Raw genomic sequence first — 18,190 nt, 5'->3', positions numbered from 1 at the left:
TTGTTACATAGAATCACAGAATTGGTTAGGTTGAGAAAGATCATCAAGTTCAATCACTAACCCAACACTACCAAGTCCATCACTAAACCATTACCCTCAGCACCACATCTACACATCTTTTAAACCCTCCAGGGACGATGATTTAACCACTTCTCAGGAAGAAAGGACAGTTTAAATTAAGATTCTTTCTTAACCTTAACTGCATCTCCACTTTCACTATTAATATGAGACGTACTTCCGCATAAATGTGAAATTTAAAGTGTTACAGGGTATTGAAACAGCTACAGTTATGGAGAGCACAAATCTACTCACAGGGTGTTATCCCAAAAGCAAGGTAGTTTACCCGGTGTGCAACAGTCAATGCAGACACAGAGCAGAGGTATTTTATTTATCCCACATTTGTACAAAGGCAGGAGCTAGGTGGTATTCCACCTATTTCCAGATTTATGCATGCCTCATTAACTTACTCCTCCTACCTATACATATCTATTGCTAGTGCTTCTTGACTGGTCTATACCTTCTTCCCCTTTAATTAAAGCAAGAGCATCTACAAAATCAATAGTGCATACTCTGAGAGGGGTGGTCTTGTTGGCAAGGGACATATTTTCTCTCTCCCTTATTCCCTTTCTCTTCCCTTTGGCAATCATAGAATTGTTTTGGTTGGAAGACCTCTAAGACCATCATGTCCAACTGTCAACCTAACACCATGATGATCGTTAAACAGTGTCCCAAAGTGCCATGTCTACAAGCAAGAGGGGGGAGGTTCATAGAGAGCATCACAGAGAGACATTGAAGTGCTGGAGCATGTCCAAAGAACAACAATGAGGGTGGTGAAAGGTCTAGAGAACAGCTGAGGGTCAGGAGCAGCTGAGGGAACTGGGATTGTTTAGGCTGGACAAAAGGAGGTTCAGCAGCTTGCTCTCTACAACTGTGTGAAAGGAGATTGGAGAGAGGTGGGGATTGTTCTCCCTAAATCAGGTGATAGAATGAGAGAAAATGGCCTGAAATTGTGCCAGGGGAGTTTTAGGTTGCACATTGGGAAAAAAATTTTACTGAAAGAGTGGCCAGGCATTGGAATAAGTTGCCCAGGGAAGTGGTGGAGTCACTGTCCCTGGAGGTGTTCACGAAATGTGTGGACATGGCTCTTCGGGTCATCATTTAATGGCCACCACAGCCTTAGGTTGACAGTTGGACTTGAAGATCTTGGAGGTCTTTTCCAATTGTAATAATTCTAGGATTCTAGGATTCTATGACAAGAAGGAAGAGCCTCAAGTTGCACCAGGGGAGGTTTAGGTTGGACATTAGGAAAAATTTCTTCCCTGGAAGGTTTGTCAAGCCCGGGAACAGGGTGGAGTCACCATCCCTGGAGGAGTTCCAAAGCCACGTAAATGTGGTGCTGGGGACATGGTTTAGCATCGACTTGGCAGTGCTGGGCTGACGGTTGGACTCGATGATCTCAAAGCTCTCTTGCAACCCAAACGACTCCGTGCTGCTATGCCAGCTCAGTCTGGCGGACCCTTCTCCGGGCAGGAAGCCAGGCTGGTCCTTGCGCCGCGCCCAGCGCCGCCCTGCCCCTGTCAGCGGAGCGGACGCAGCGTGCACCAGCGCGGCGAGCGCGCTCTCGCGGGCGCTGCGTCTCCGGCGCATGCGCAGGGCTGCGTCTCCTTGGGGCCGCGCGGAGGGCGAGCTTAGGCCGCAAGGAGAGGGCAGGGGCGGACGGGGTCGTTGCTGCTGTGCCGCCACCGCTATGTACCTGTGCGCTCCGCTGCGGGCCGCGGCTGCAGGCACGGTAAGTGGAGAGCCTGCGGCTCCGGCGGGGCCGACGCGCTTTATCCCCGCGGGACGGGGCCGGGCTTGGCTGCAGGAGGCCGAGGGAGAGGTGGGAGGCCGCGGTGGGGAGAGGAGAGAGTTGGTGCTACCCTCACAGCAGGTAGGCAGGAGGCTGAGCCCCGAGGGAGGGCATGGCAGGGCCTCGGGGGAGAAAGGCTTGGAACAGCCGGTGAAATGGCGTGGCTGCTGGATGTCTGCTTTGCCCTCCGAGCTTGCCCGAGTTACCTGACCAGCTGTAGAGCTGCGCTGCCTGGCATCCAGTGCCTGTCACTGCCTGCTCTGGAGCTGCTTGGTGCGTGTTGGAGGTTACTGGGGAGTTCCCCAAGTGGAAATAAAATTTTTATCTTGCCTGTCTGTGTAGAAATAACCTTTGGAAGACAACCCCCTAATTTATTTTTCGCTTCTCAATCAGCTATTCACACCAATTAGAATCCTTTAGGGCAGGGCAAAAACCCGTGGGCTCATTCTGTTTCTTCTTCAACCTTAAAATTTACAGGTGTGTGTTTTTTGAAAACGTTCAGAACAATATACTTGGCTAAAAGAAAGAGGTTTCACCTGAAATGCTTCCTTTTGAAGGAACACTGCATATGTGTTACATTTATTTAGCACCGAGTATGGTACCAGAACATCACATCCATATTTATATGTTCCTTTCAGCATTGCCTGCAGAATTGCAGTTGTATTTTCAGGCTGTACTTACACTTTTAAGTCTTTTGCCTGAATTTTCTATTCTGTCTTGCTCACTGAGAACGTTCAAGTTGGCCTGCCAGTGCAGTTCATTTGATGTGTTTCTTACCCAGTTGTTAAAGACATCTGAGACATTGCTGGGAAAAGTGGCACTTGGGACCAGCTTGCAGCCCACAGAGTTATCCCTCTATCCCAGAGCTCATTTTGGCCTCTTGACGCAGAATGGCGAATGAGTTGCTTTTCTAGACACTGTTTCAAGGTGTGCCAAAAGTGCAGAGCAAAGAGTGTTTGGATACATAGAACAATATACACGTAACTGCATAGTAAATCAAATGCTTCCTGAAAGGACTGATCATATGACAGAGAAATAATGCATCCATGGTGTGAAACTACAGGAGATGCTGCTGAAAAGATTGAGCTGATCGTGTTGCTCTTACAGGAGAGCAGGGGCTATAGTTCCCTCAGACTTAGGCTTGGATTTCAAACCCTGTGACTGTATTTTTGCTGGTTTGATCCACTTGACTTCTAAAAGGCAGGTGTCAAGGGGACAGGGACAGAGACAGACTCTTTTCAGTGGTACCCAGTGACAGGACAAGGGGCAGCAGGCAGAAACTGGAACCCAGGAGGTTCCTGAATATGAGAAAAAACTTCTTTCATGTGAGGGTGCTGGAGCCCTGGAGCAGGCTGCCCAGCAAGACTGTGGAGTCTCCTCTGGAGAAACTCCAAACCTACCTGGACATTGTGATCCTGGGCAATCTGCTCTAGGCAAATCTGCTTTGGTAGGAGGGTTGGACTAGAGGATCTCCAGAGGTCCCTTCCAAACCCCCACCATGCTGTGATTCTAGGATTCAGTAAATGCTTACTGGAGAAGAACCTCAGGAAAATCCTTCCTGAAGTGACTGATAAGATTCTGTATTCAAGGCTCTTAAGCAGTGGCAGAGGATTATCTGGTTGAAGTTAAACCCTTTAACTTCTACACTGAAATGGTCAAGGCAAGTTAAAATTGCTCTCCAAATACTACAGAAAAGACTTTAATAGTCTCTCCTTAATTTAAAATATTAGTGGTCACAGTGGAATTAATGGCTTACAGGTAGGAGTCGAGTCTGAAAGCAACCACTAGCAGTGTGTAAATTACCAACTACTAGCATTACCTACTTTATTTTGCTTGTAGGTGAGACAAGTCCGATACATACACAGAACAGCAGTGCGCAATGCCAGTGGAGGAGCCTTGTTTGTGGTAAGTAATTTTCTTTCTTAATGTAAGGGAAGTGTGTAAGAAGAGTTTGTATCTCCTTTATTCAGTCGAAAAGCTGCTGATGTGCAGGACCTTGCTTATAGAAGCCTGTTGGCGTTTACAAAGACACCTGTTTTTAGTAGAGCTTTTCCTTGGAGTTGTGTTAAGAGTATTGAAAGGTTTTATTGCAGTTTTTCGCAGAATGGCAGGATGATGGGGGTTGGAAGGGACCTCTGGACATCATCTAGTCCAAACCCCTGATAAAGCAGAGTCACTCAGAGCAAGTTGCCCAGGATTACAGTGAGCAGGCTTCATCCTCTTGACACCCAACTGTTAGATATTTATAAACGTTGCAGTGGGCCCCTCTCTGTCTGCTCTTCTGGGGCTAAGAAGCCCCAGGTCTCTCAGTCTCTTCCTCATGGGGATGCTCCAGTTCCCTCAGCATCTTTGTAGTCTCCATTGGACTCTCTCCAGTAGTTCCCTGTCTCTCTTGACCTGGGGAACCCAGAACTGGACACAAGACTCCAGATGTGGCCTCACTAGGGTAGAACAGAGGGGAGGTGAACGTCCCTTGACCTGCTGGTCACACTATTCTTAATGTGCTTCAGGACACCGCTGGCCTTTTTTGCCATGAGGGCATGTTGCTCACTCATGGTGAACTTGTCCACCAGCACTCCCAGATGGAGCTGTTTCCCAGCAAGTCAGCACCTCACCTGTACTGGTGCAGGAAGTTATTCCTCCTCAAGTGCAGGACTCTACCTTTTGGCTTTGTGTTTCTTGCCTTTTCATAGTAATAGGGACCTTAGGAGCGTTTGTGTGTGATTGCAGAGGAGACGTCGCTTAAACTTTATTTCATTATCAACCAGTTCTTGTTCCCTTTTTTAACTCAATTGAGTTTGTAATTGAAGCTCGTGAGACTTTTTGCAAGCTCTGTTTCTTGAATGGGACTCTTGGCCTCAGAATTACCCTTAGCTAAAGGTGTTGCCCTGATTACTAGGAGTTGAAAAGTAGTTCCTGTTCATATATGTGATGTAGCATGTTGCATCTTGATTCGTATTTGAGGCTATTAGGTATTATCATAGGAAAAGCCATTAAGTTTCCATGTGTGAAGCAGATGTGATGTCTGTCTACCTCTAAAGAGAGCCTGAAATACCTTGAGAGGTGGATTCTGTCCCATTCTCCATTCAGAGCTTTTTGGATAGTCTATAGTGTAACTGCTGAAGGATTTGTCACTTCCCCAACATTTGATGTAGCAGTCAGCATGTTATTAGAGTTGATCACTTTGACAGCAGGTGCTCAGGATTTTGGGGCAGATTTGTGTTTCTTTTCTGCAGTTTTCCTCATAATATAAACTTAGTGGGGTGTGAGGGGTGAGGGCTGAGCCAGCCACTAGAGATGAGGGCCAGAAGTTCACTATGAACCCCTCTCCCTTCCCAAAAGGAAGAAAAAGAAAACCACCAGACTGATGGTTTGGGAAAGGAAACTGAAACAGCTTTAATGGAAGTAATAATAATAAAATGCACAAAAATAGATACAAAGCAGTATGAAACCCAACCCCTGATGGCAATGATGTCGCTGTCACAAGTGATGCTGGGCAGGCACTGAGGAAGTCCCCAAAAGGATTCAGCAGCAGATGGGAACTAGATTCAGGAACACACTTAATGGGAAGGCAGAATCCTCTTCGAACACTGGCCATTGAAGAAGAGGCTTGATCCTGGTGATCCCTCATCTCAATCCTGAAGATGATGTCCATGGGACAGAATATCTTGTTGGTCAGTTGAGGGTCACCTGTCCTCTTCAATCCTCCTCACAGATGCCACCTCTGACTTCTTGCACCCCAGGGTGGGGCACAAGATGTGGCAATGCCCTTGGTCTGTCTGGGAGCAGGTCTAAGCCAGAGCCTTGCTGCAGCCCAGCCCTTGGCAGTAACTTTTCCCATCAGTGTTAGCAGTGCTAGAAGCAGCCTCTGGCTGTGGAATCCTGCCCTGAACTTCAGAAAATGCCCTCACTGAGCAGAAACTGAATTGAGAAGTCAAATCCCTGACCAGAATTGATTCTGGTGTAGCTCAAACCTGGCCATGGAATTACAGCACATGCCAAATGTACTTTTCCAGAATCCCCAGCAGGTGTTGATGACATTGAGAGCTGGTATTCAAGGAGTAGAGGAAGTGGCATAGGCTGACAACTTAGGAAGCTTCAATTGCAGTTTGAAATTGGTGAAGACAGGCAAGAGATGTCTTTGGCATGCTAATGGATGTTGGTGCCTGGTATAGGAAGCTGTGTGAATACTCCAGGCATTTTTCAAGATTCATCTAGCTGTTTAAATTATTTGCTGGAAGGTGGAGGCTAAAAATAGTGAAAGGGAAGTAGAAAAGTAAAGTTGTGTGGTTTAGTTGGCTCCTTGTGATTTGCAGTTGTTTATTTACTAGCGCCATTGTCTTCTTTGTATTCTGCAACAGAATCTTTCCTAGAAAAGCACAGGAAATTGTGGGGGTATGTTTTAAGTGGGTTAAGTGTGGGGTTTGTGGTATGAAAGACACTGAGGTGCTGGAGCAGGTCCAGAGAAAGGTAATGAAACTGGTGAAAGAGCTAGAGCACAGGTCTTGTGAGGAGCAGCTGAGAGGACTGGGGTTGTTTAGCCAGGAGAAAAGGAAGCTGAGGGGAAACCCTCTTGCCCTCTACAACTCCCTGAAAGGAGACTGAAGTGAGGTGGGGATTGGTCTCCTGTCCCAAGTAACAAGTGATAGCCAAGAGGAAATGGCCTCAGGTTGCACCATGGAAGATTGAGAATTGGACATTAGGAAACATTTCTTCACTGAAAGAGTGGTTGAGCCCTGGAACAGGCTGCCTTTAACAGACTCTTTCTTTCCATATCTCTTAGATGAAGAAAGGCAGAGAGAGCTGGGACTGTTGGAGAAGGCTGGAGTAGGAGGGATGTCATCAATGTCCGTAAATACCTGAAGCAAAGGTGCAAGGAGGGTGGAGCCAGGCTCCTTTCAGTGGTGACCATTGGCAGGCCAGAGGCAGTGGACAGAAACTGAAACACAGGTTCCATCTGAACTTGAGGAAAAACTACTTTCCTGTGAGGGTCACTGAGTTTCCTGTGAGGGGTACAGATTACCCAGAGAGGTTGTGGAGTCTCCTACCTTGGAAATGTTCAGAAGCAGTCATCTGGATATGGTTCTGGGCAAGCAGCTTTGGGTGACTGTGCTTGAACAGGGTGGGTTAGGTACAGCTGACCACCAGAGGTCCTTTTGAACCTCAGCCACTGTGGTTTAATTCTTCCACTACTGTATCCTTAATTGTGATCTAGGGTTTCCGCAACTGATATCCTAAAAAGAAGGAGGTCTGTAAGGGGAGAAGGGGAGGGAAGTTCCAAGTTGTGCAGCATTTCCAGTCAGTTTTTCTTCCATCAGCCTCTTTCTGACAACTTCATTAAAATGTGTAGAAAACCTTCACCAACAATTGTCAAGTTGTATTAACAGTGTTAAAAATGTCTATTCTCATAACACCACTGTATTGCTCAAGAAACCATTTTTGGAATAGGAAATAACATGAATAAGGCATTATTTTAAAGAGTTATTACATTTCTGATATTTTTGATAACTTTCTGGGAGGTATTTAGTCATTTATGATTGAGTACTATGAAATTTTTATCAATTTTATTTGAGCAAATCAACTCTGTCTCATGAGATTTTTTTTTTCACCCCAGTAAGTCTGTCCTGAATAACTTCCTGTCAACTCTTTTTACACCTTTCCTTTTTCTTTTCCTGAAGCACAGAGACAGTCCTGAAAACAACCCAGATACTCCGTTTGAGTTCACACCAGAAAACCAAAAGGTAAGAAGACAAAAAATAAGTTAAATGCACAGATTTTTCTTTGGGATCAGTGCTGATTTGATTGTTTTATCCCCTCTTTGCATCTAAAAAGCGCATAGAAGCTATCATAAACAACTACCCAGGGGGACACAAGTCAGCAGCTGTCATGGCAGTACTGGATCTGGCCCAAAGGCAGCATGGATGGTTGCCCATATCAGCTATGAACAAGGTACGTAGTGCTTCATTATCTTTTAAACCTGATTTTACTGTGTTCTTTAAATATCTTAATGGAATATTGGCTTGTTTCATCAAGTCATAGTAATGTGGGATTTACATGTAGAGCACAATTGTGAGAGTTCCCTGTGACATTGCATTTGAAAAGATAAAAGGGATTCAGGAACTTGGGGTTTGCGTTGTTGCAGACTGTTAGCCCACTGTTAAAAACTATAGACAGAAGAAAACAAAAAATTCATGAGCCTTATTTAGAATCATAGAATTACAGACTTATTAAGGTTGGAAAAGCCCTGCAAGATCACTGAGTCCAGCCATTAACCTGGCACTGCCAGCTGGCCACAAAACCACATCTCTCAGCACCACATCTACATGTCTTTTAAATCCTTTCAGTGATAGGGACTCCACCACTGCCTTGGGCAGCCTGCTCCATGGTTTGCCAACCCATCTGGGGCAAAAACTTGTAATATCCAACCTAAACCTCCTCTGGTGTGATTTGAGGCCTTTTATTTTTTCTATCATTTAGTGCTTGGATGAAGAGACCACTTATCTGAAGGTTTTGAAGTGGACAGATATTCTCTGTGGTCTATTTGCTACTGCAACATAAACCAATTATGCTTTTGGAAACAGCCAGTTCTGCACTGGAGCAGTTGGCCAGGGGTCCAGGTTAATGAGGTCAGGGGCACGCACCAGAACTGGCTCTGTGGAGATCATGCTTCACCCCATTTGCTGGCTGTGACACCAACCTGCAGATGTAGCTGTGGTGCTCCTAAGCCCAGCTGTAGTGTGTCACAGACACACACAGACTTGCTGTGTCTGAGTTGGGTGAATGTAGCACCAGCCCCCAAGCATTCCCTTCCCAAAAGGCTGATGTGGGTTAGTGTGGGCAGATGAGTACAAGTTCTGTTCATTCATAGAGCACAAGTGCAGGACGAGCTGGAGCTGACAGAGAAAGCTGGAAGCCACCTGGCTCCTCACACCTAGCTTGTGTGTGATGCTAGATGCTGGAAGGGAGTTGAACTCCTTGATATGCTAATCCATGGTGTAGTGGAGCTTGTCTTCGAGTAGGGTGACTCCAATTGGCACCTGAATCACAGAATCACACAGAATGGTGGGAGTTGGGAAGTACCTCTAGAGATCATCCAGACCAACCCCCCTGCTAAAACAGGGTCACCCAGAGCAGGGTGCCCAGGATTGCAATGTCCAGGCAGGTTTGGAATCTCTCCAGAGGAGACTCCACAGCCTCTCTGGGCAGACTGCTTCAGGGCTCCAGTACCCTCACAGGAAGGAATTTATTCACATTTGGGTGGAATCTCATGGGTTCCAGTTTGTGCCCCTTGTCCTGTCACTGGGCACCACTGAAAAGTGTCTGGCTCCATCCTCTTGACACTTGCCCTTTAGATATTGATAAGCATTGAGAAGATCTCAGTTTTCTCCAGGCCAGACAGCCCCAGGTCTCACAGCCTTTCCTCCTCAGATGCTCTGTTCCCCTCAGCATCTTTGTAGCTGCTTCTGGACTCTTTCCAGCAGTTCCTTGTCTCTCTTGAACTTGTGAGCCCAGAACTGGACCCAGGACTAAAGGTGTGGCCTCACTAGGGCAGAGTAGAGGGGGAAGGAAAACTTTGCTGGTCACAGCCTTTTTAATGCACACCAGGACATACTTGCCTTCTTGGCCATAGGAGCACATTGCTGGTCATGGTAAACTTGTCTACCAGCACTCCCAGGTCTTTCTTTGTGGAGGTGCTTTCCAGCAGGTCAGCCCCGCACCTGTACTGGTGCAGGACCCTACGCTTGCTCTTGCTGAACATCATGAGGTTCCCCTCTGCCCAACTCTCCAGCCTGTCCTGGTCTCACTGAATGGCAGCACAGCCTGAGAGGGTGTCTGCCACGCCTCCCCATTCTGTATTGTCAGCAAACTTGCTGAAGGTCTGCTCTGTCCTTTCCACCAAGTCACTGAGGAAGATGTAGAACAAGACTGGACCCAGTCCTGACCTCTGGGGAACTCCACTAGCTACAGGCCTCCAGCTAGACTCTGATCACAACCCTCTGAATTTTGCCCTTCAGCCAGTTCTCAATCTGCCTCACTGTCCACTTATCTAACCCACACTTCCTAAGCTTCCCTAGAAGGATGTTAGGGGAGTATCAGAAGGCTTGCTGAAGTCAAGATAGACCCTATTGTTTTGATTGGGAATAACTTAATGAGGCAGGAATTATAAAAATACAGTTATCTTTATTTTGCCAAAACCCCCACCCCAAAATTATGTACAAAACTAGTTAAATTTTATTTACAGGTTCTGTTTGGTCAAGAATTCCACAAGGATGCTTATAGGCAAGTTTAGTTCAATTTAGAGAATTCAGAAAATGGAAAAGGCTAAGCCACAAAATATCTTTACCCCACTTATAAAATCAGAGGCAAGCCAGGACCCTAGGGAAAAGCCAAGGGTGCCAGATTTTACTCAGGAGGGTAGAGTAGGAATTTGGAGATGGTCCCTGGATTTCTCCTTGGTGGCAGCCTCCAGAACTGCAAGCTTTGTAATCCAATTTGTGGATCACATGGCATAAATCCAAAGAAAACAGAACCCGCCAAAATTAAAGCGTCTCCAGACACAGCTCCCAGGCCGCACTGCTGATGTGCTTTCAGCAAACAGCCGCAGTTTGTGCCGGCAGGGTCGCTCCAGCAGAGGTAGGAAGCAGGAACCCAGGGGACGCAGGTCTGGGGAGAAGCCAGGTCTGGGTGCTGCAGGCTAATCTCCAATTTCACCACAAATCTAGTCAATCCCAAAATGAGTCCAAAAATGAGTCTGAGACCACCTTCTGGTCACTCTAAGATTTCACTAGACAGTGTCCAGTGCCAGTATATACTGGGTGCAAAGAGCCTCGCCAATCACAATTCAGCTCCCAGTGTGGGCTTCCCCACAAGTGAACATGCACATGGGACTTGAGCTCCTGGCAGGAGGACAGGTGCCTTTTTACCTTTCCCTGCTCAAGCCTCCAGGGGCAGAGGAGAGGAATTTCGTGCCTTTGTCTTCCTCTATTTGGAGCACCCTACAACAGCCATCCACTGCTCTCCCCTCATCCACCCAACTAGTTCAAGATGGACACAGTTGTGCTTTTGGTAGCCATTCCCTCTCTCTTTCTCATCCCTTGCTGCAGGCAGAGGACAGGTGACTTGACTGAAATAGCTTGTTGACTACCTGTACTGCTGCCCTGTGAGGATTTGATGCATCTCTGTGCTCTCCTTACAGGTAGCTGAAGTTTTGGAAATGCCTCCCATGAGGGTGTACGAGGTAGCAACCTTCTACACCATGTACAACCGCAAACCGGTGGGGAAGTACCACATCCAGGTCTGCACCACCACGCCTTGCATGCTGCGGGACTCTGACAGCATTTTGGAAGCCATTAAGAAGAAACTTGGTGTGACACAGATTTGGAATACCTATTTACTTTTCCCCTTAATGATACTGAAGTAAAATTCTTCATGTGGTGGGGACAGTAGTAGAGTTGTAAATAGATTGAAATCATTAGTCAATAGGCACTAGCTTCTTCAAATGTCAGGTTTGATTTTGATTCTTTAAAGATGTCAGTGTAGAGTAGAGCAGAAAAGGCCATTGTCTGGCAAGCCTTTTACTGGTCTTAAAGTTGTTGTAAAGGAAAATTTACAGGAAATGGATGTTTTTAACATCTCTCTTGGACTAAGAAATTATGCACTGTCCCATGTAACAATGTGTGCTTGCAGCCCAGAAGGCCAATCACATCCTGGGCTGCATGAAAGCAGCATGGCCAGCAGATCCAGAGAGGTGATTCTGTCACTGCTCTGGTGAGACCTCACATGGAGTACTGTGTACATATCTGGAGCCCACAATACAGGAAGGATATGGACCTGATGGAGCAGGTCTAGAGGAGGACCATGAAAATGATCAGGGGGTTGGAGCACCTCTGGTATGAGGACAGGCTGAGGGAGCTGGGGTTGTTCAGCTTGGAGAAGAGAAGGCTCTGGGGAGACCTAATAACAAATTTCCAGTACCTGAAGGGGGCCTACAAGAAGGATAGAGACTTTACAAAGGCCTGCACCAACAGGAGAAGGGGCAATGGCTTCAAACTAGAGAAGAGCGGATTTAGATTGGATGTTAAGAACAAGCTCTTTACTATGAGGGTGGTGGATCACTGGAACAGGTTGCCCAGGGAGGTGGTTGAAGCCCTTTTCCTGAAGATATTCAAGGTGAGGCTTGATGAGGCCCTGGGCAACCTGATCTAGTTGAGGATTGTCCCTGCTGACCGCAGGGAGGTCAGACTAGATGATCTTTGGAGGTCCCTTCTGGCCTGGACCATTCTATGATCCTATATATGAGAGGAATTGGACTGCTGTGGCACTTCAATAGATTCAAAATAGGATTTTTAAGAGATGCTATATGGAAATTGTGTGAGGTGTTTTTCACTGAAGGTGACAGAATCATAGAATGGGTTGGATTAGAAGGGACCTTTAAAGTCCAACCCCCGTGCTGGGGAGCAGCCCAGGATGTGGTTGGCTTCTGGACTGTGAGTGCACATTGCTGACTCATGTCCAGCTTTTCACCCACCAGCACTGCCAGGGCTGCCCTCCATCCCCTCATCCCACAGCCTGGACTGATACCAGGGATTGCCCTGACCCAGGTGTAGGACCACACACTTGGCCTTGTTGAACCTCATGGGATTTGCATGGTCTCACCTTCCAAGCTTGTTCAGGTTCCTCTGGATAGTAAGCATGATGTTATTACAACTTAAAAATTCTCCATGGAAAAAGTCTATTGAGGCTGCAGCCTGTGAGATGTAGGAAGAACTCGGGAGATTTGTTTGTGGGGTGGGTTTTTTCCTCTTCCCTGGGTGGTTATGTGGAAAAGAGAGGTTAAGATCAACTAACAACTCTTCCCATTCTATCAAGTTGCACTAACATTGCCTGAGGACTGCTGTGGTTAAGAGCTGCAGAACAGCTGCTCATTCTCTTCTCCCCTTCTAATAACTGTGAAGGAAAACTGCATTCCAGCATCCTCCCTTCCACAGAGAATGTTGTTGGGTTCAGGCTCAGTTGTTATTTTAGCTCCTGTTCCTCAGTACCACATCTCTCAGCCTTTGAACAACTCCAGGGACTGGGATTTAACCACCTCCCTGGGAAGCCTGTTCTGGGGTTTGAGAACCCTTTCAGCGAATAAGTTTGTTCTAATGTCCAACCTAAACCTGCCCTGGTGCAACTTGAGGCCATTTCCTCTCATCATAGAGCAGTTCTGTTTCTTAGAATGATCATTTCATGGCTATTTGGCAATAAATTGTACCTGAAAAACTCGATAAACAAGGCCTCAAAAGAATCCTTTGTTTAATGGAAACATTTTTGGACACATTTAGAAAGATTATATAACTACACAAATGCTTTTTAGGCCAAAATACAAGTAATAAGGAGACTGAGAGTGATGTTTTATCAATCTTGTTCAGCAGCCATCGGTGATCCTAACATTCTTTTATTATTTTAGGTATAAAAGTTGGAGAAACAACCCCTGATAAGCTCTTCACACTGATAGAAGTGGAATGTTTGGGTGCTTGTGTCAATGCACCCATGGTTCAAATCAATGACAACTACTACGTAAGTATGACAGTCCCTTATGAAAGGTCACACTTCTGTGCTGGGCTCTATCTTCACTAGTTTCACATTCTGACATTTTGGTTGGTTATTTCAAATTCCTGTTGGCAGGGTCAGTGTATAACCTAGAGCAGCTGGGACTTCTGGAGATCATCTAGTCCAACCCCTCTGCTAAAGCAGTGGCCTGCCCAGGGCTGCAGTGTCCAGGTGGGTTTGGAATCTCTCCAGAGAAGGTGACTCCACAACCTCTCTGGGCAGCCTGCTCTAGGACACCTGCACCCTTGCAGGAAAGAAGTTTTTCCTTATGTCATAGAATGGTAGGGGTTGGAAGGGACGTTTGAAGATGAAGCCCAACACCCTTGCTAAAGCAGGGTCATCCAGGACAGGCCACACAGAACTTCCTGGGTTTTGGCCTTTTCCTGGACAGTGCACGGGTGTATTTTTCCTTTCTTTCACTCACTCTTGATATATATGAGTGGGGTGATGCTCTTCTGCATTGGTGGCCTCCCCATCAGTCTCCAGCTTCTAAATGGGAATTTAAGCATTTGAAAGCAGCCTGATGGAAATCTTGGACTGGTTTAACACTATTTTTGAATTTGTAGACTTCTGAGATGTTGTAGAGACTGCCTCTGTGGAGGTCTCCAAAATCCTACCTGGACACGGCAACCCTGGGCAACCTGCTGTTGGTGATGCTTTAGCAGAGAGACTGGACTAGATGACCTCCAGAGGTCCCTCCACCTCCACCATGCTGGGAATCTTTGAATTCTGGCTCACTTGGATGCCATCAGACCAACAGCCTGAATGAATGTATTGACTGAATCCACCTTTGTAAACCCCTTATTTTTAAAATATTTTATTATCACAATCTGATTCATCTTCTGACAACTGTTCTCTTGAACCATACCCACGTTTTTTGTCACAGCTGACAGCACTTTGCAGTATCTGCTGTGGCACGTGTACAGCGGGTAGGCAGAGCCCCAGTTTCACTGATCCACCAAGAAACCTAAAAACACCCCCATGTTATACATCATAGAATCACACAGTTGTTTGGGTTGGAAGAGAAGGTTAAGATCAAGTACAAACATTAACCCAGCACTGCCAGGTCACCACTAAGCCATGTCCCTCAGCACCACATCTACATGGCTTTTCAATCTCTCCAAGGATGGAGACTCCACCACTTTCCTGCACAGCCTGTTCCAGGCCTAAACAAACCCTTTCAGGGAAGAAATTCTTCTTGTGACCCACATGAACATTTAGTTCTAATACAATTTCTGCAATTATATGTAAACAAAAAAAAATTAAAATGGCAGATGGGTTTTAGCATTCCTATTTTTTTTAAACCAGTGTGTGTGTGAATGGACAGGATAAAAATTGCCCCTCCTGGGATCACACCAGAGAGCCACTATCTCCCACAATTGGCACAATTATTGACTCCCTATTTTGTCAGTGATTTTGGTTTTGTTCTTTTGTTTTCACAGGAAGATTTGACACCTAAAGATATTGAAGACATCATCGATGAGCTGAAGGCTGGCAAAGTTCCCAAACCTGGCCCAAGGTATGCTGTATTTGTGTAATACTGGCCAGCTGCTTCAAGGCCAATCTTGTTGAGAAACTAAATTCCTTTTCCAGTGTTTTGAGTTCACAACCTTCCACTAAAAAGCATTAATTTAATGATCAGGATGGCATATGTACCATGCTGTGCGGTGTGGTCAACATGCTGGAGGGAGGGGATGTCATCCAGAGGGACCTGGACAGGGTTGAGAGGTGGGCCAGTGCCAACTTCATGACCTGCAACAAAGCTAAGTGCAAGGTCCTGCACCTGGGTCAGGGCAATCCCAAGCACAAATACAGGCTGGGTGGAGAATGAAGAGGCAGCTATGCTCACAAGGACTTGGGGATTCTGAATAATGAGAAGCTCAACATGAGCCACCAATGCGCTTACAGTGCAGAAGGCAGCTCTGTCTTGGGCTACATCTAAAGCAGAGGGCAGCAGGCGAAGGGAGCAGATTCTGCCCCTCTGCTCCACTCTGCAGTGCTGGGTCCAGCTCTGGAGTCCTCAGCACAGGAGAGACATGGACCTGTTGGAGCAGGTCCAGAAGAGGCCTCAAAAAGGATGAGGGCTGGAAGCCATCTGCTGTGAGGACAGGCTGAGAGTTGCGGCTTGTTCAGCCTGGAGAAGAGAAAGTTCCAGGCAGACCTTAAAGCAGCCTTCCAGTGTTTGAAGGGGGCTACAGGATGGATGAAGAGGAACATTTTACAAAGACATGTAGTGACAGGACAAGGGTAATGGCTTCAAACTGGAAAAAGCTGGATTGATACTAGACATTAAGAAGAAATAGAAATTCTTCCCCATGAGGGTGGTGAGCATGGAATAGGTTACCCAGAGAAATGTGGAGTCTCCTAGCCTGGAAGTGTTCTAAGCTAGGCTGAACGGGGCCTTGAGCAGCGCGGTGTAGTAGAAGGTGTCCTTGCCCATGGCAGGAGAGTTGGAACTAGATGGATCATTGGGGTCCCTTACAACCCAAACCAGCCTATGAAAAAATAAAACAGTGCTCCTGTCTTGCATTTCAGTTGCAAAACTACCTGTCACTTTTACTTGAGTTTGGAACCCTTTTGATCTCAGCATAGTATTGCAGTTTTTCCTCAAGGTTAAGTAGAAAAAATGGAAGAAAAAGAAGTGGTCTCAGCTTTAAGTCAGATTTGTAACTATCTTTTCTGCAGTATCTGTGGTGAGAACACAACTAGCGAGGAATAAATCTGCTTTTGTTTTTCAGAAGTGGACGTTTTTCTTGCGAGCCAGCTGGAGGCCTCACTTCTCTGACTGAACCACCCAAAGGACCAGGTTTTGGAGTTCGACCTGACCTCTGAGGATTTTTGTAATATAAAATGAACTGTGGAAATTATAATAAAGTAATTTTAATCTCAGTAAAATCATGTACATTCTAATACTCTTAAAATGAAGCAAGCAGCAGCAATTAGAATAATGCCTACAAATTGTAATAACAATTCTAAATAAGGGGTTTTGCAGACTGGAAAGCGACTGAGAGACAACTTAGAAAAGGCAAGTGAAAGTTGTGTCTTTTAATCATTGAAAATTCTTTCAACTTTTCCTAAGGTTCTTTGAAGAAGCACCAAAAATGACTAATTCCAAGCCTGGCAACTGCACAAGGAAACAAACCAAAAGGAGATGGACTGGTTGACATCCCATCAGGCTATGTGGCCATTCAGCAAGACCAGGACTGGCTAGAGAGTTGGGCAGAGGGAAATCTTGTAGTGTTCAACAAGAGCATGTGTAGAGTCCTGCACCAGTACAGGTGTTGACCTGCAGGAAAGCTGCTCTGTAGGAAAAGACCTGTGAGTACTGGTGGGCAAGTTCACCATGAGCCAGCAATTTGCCCTCATGGCCAAAAAGGCCACTGTGTCCTGGGATGCACGAAGAAGAGTGTGGCCAGCAGATCAAGGATGTTTCTCCTTCCCCCGCTGCTCTACCCTAGTGAAGTCCTGGGTCCAGTTCTGGGCTCCCCAGTTTGAGAGACAGGGAACTACTGGAGAGATTCTAGCAGAGGCTGTGAGGTTGAGGAAGGGACTGCAGCACCTCTGTGAGGAGGAAAGGCCGAGTGACCTGGGGCTGTTTAGCCAGAAGAGCAGCCTGAGAGGAGATCTTAGCAATGCTCATTCATAGTTAAAGGGCGAGGGCCAGATCCTTTTCAGTGGTGCTCAGTGACAGGACAAGGGGCAACAGGCACAAACGGGAACACAAACATGAAGAAAAACTTTTTTGCTGTGAGGGGGCCAGAGCCCTGGAGCAGGCTTTCCAAAGTGCAGTCTCCACTGGAGAGCTTCCAAACCTGCCTGGACACTGTGATCCTGGACAACCTGCTCTGGGTAACCCTGCTTTAGGAGTGGGGTTGGACTTGGATGATCTCTAGAGGACTCTTCCAATCCTTGGCATGCTGTGATTCTGTGAAATGATCTGACAAAACTTCATCACATTATTTTTTAATTGCAATTTAAAAACAAAAACCCAAACAGGATCCAAGCTGTGCTGTGTACAAAATCCAGCAGGTTCAGTAAGAGGTGATTCTTCTTGACTCTAGTTCTTACTACCATTCAATGACTAGGAAAAGTGTGAAAATTATCTTTTTATCATGTTACAAGAAATCCCCAAGTAGCAGTACTCTCTACCAAAAGAAGGAACAGCAACAAGAAACCACTTCCTGAACAAGTTTATTCAGTACAGCCAAGGTATGGGAGTAGGAGAGGACAGAAGATAGCAGAATGGTTTACATGACCAAGAGTAATGTATGAAACCAGTTATGAGTCACAGATCCTCCTCTGACCTTACTGCTGTGTCATCCACTTTTAAGAACTGATCTGTGTAAATTGAGGTTATTTCTCCCCATATATAAAAATTGAAGAAAATGTTTGAAATAATGGAGTGCATGCTGATTATCAGTACTTCTCTAAACTAGTCTCCTCTTCTGAGTCAAATTTTGTTACCTACATGTTTCCCTGCAATTATCTCACCTAGCTTGTTTATGCCACCTCAGGTTGATGATGTTCCTTTGGCAAGGACATCCATCATTTCGGTGCAACAAGTCACCCAATTCCTTTGACTAGGAAAGGATAATTCACATTAACCTTGCGTGGTACAGATGTGACACACCACTGTTTAAAATTAAATGGCATCCTTTAAGGTAGCTTTAGGACTGTGAAATACTTGAAGAAAAAAATAACCATTAGTCTTCTCTCTGCTTCATCAGTTACAGAAGGCTTTACCGT

At 46.0% G+C, this 18,190-nt stretch overlaps 1 protein-coding gene across 1 annotated transcript; it reads left to right on the top strand.

Moving 5' to 3' along the window:
• Positions 1-1,682: 1,682 nt before the first annotated feature.
• NDUFV2 (NADH:ubiquinone oxidoreductase core subunit V2) lies at positions 1,683-16,367 on the top strand. The gene is made up of 8 exons (XM_054381525.1): positions 1,683-1,789; positions 3,689-3,754; positions 7,528-7,590; positions 7,682-7,798; positions 11,046-11,214; positions 13,302-13,411; positions 14,887-14,963; positions 16,183-16,367. The coding sequence occupies exons 1-8, from the start codon at positions 1,748-1,750 to the stop codon at positions 16,274-16,276; spliced, it is 738 nt and encodes a 245-aa protein (XP_054237500.1). The 5' UTR covers positions 1,683-1,747; the 3' UTR covers positions 16,277-16,367.
• Positions 16,368-18,190: the final 1,823 nt, after the last annotated feature.

The sequence above is a fragment of the Indicator indicator genome, chromosome 6, assembly GCF_027791375.1.
Source record: "Indicator indicator isolate 239-I01 chromosome 6, UM_Iind_1.1, whole genome shotgun sequence".
In the NCBI taxonomy this organism is placed as follows: Eukaryota; Metazoa; Chordata; class Aves; order Piciformes; family Indicatoridae; genus Indicator; species Indicator indicator.
Note: the sequence above shows the minus strand (reverse complement) of the source record. Positions and strands in the feature narration are given on the sequence as shown.

What these genes read in the sequence shown, in the direction of transcription:
- NDUFV2 (XM_054381525.1), top strand. Translation starts at nt 1,748, where the DNA reads ATGTACCTGTGCGCTCCGCTGCGGGCCGCGGCTGCAGGCACG. An exon ending in GTGGAGGAGCCTTGTTTGTG is followed by an intron (nt 3,755 to 7,527) that starts GTAAGTAATTTT and finishes CTTTTCCTGAAG; the next exon opens with CACAGAGACAGTCCTGAAAA. An exon ending in AGCCATTAAGAAGAAACTTG is followed by an intron (nt 11,215 to 13,301) that starts GTGTGACACAGA and finishes TTATTATTTTAG; the next exon opens with GTATAAAAGTTGGAGAAACA.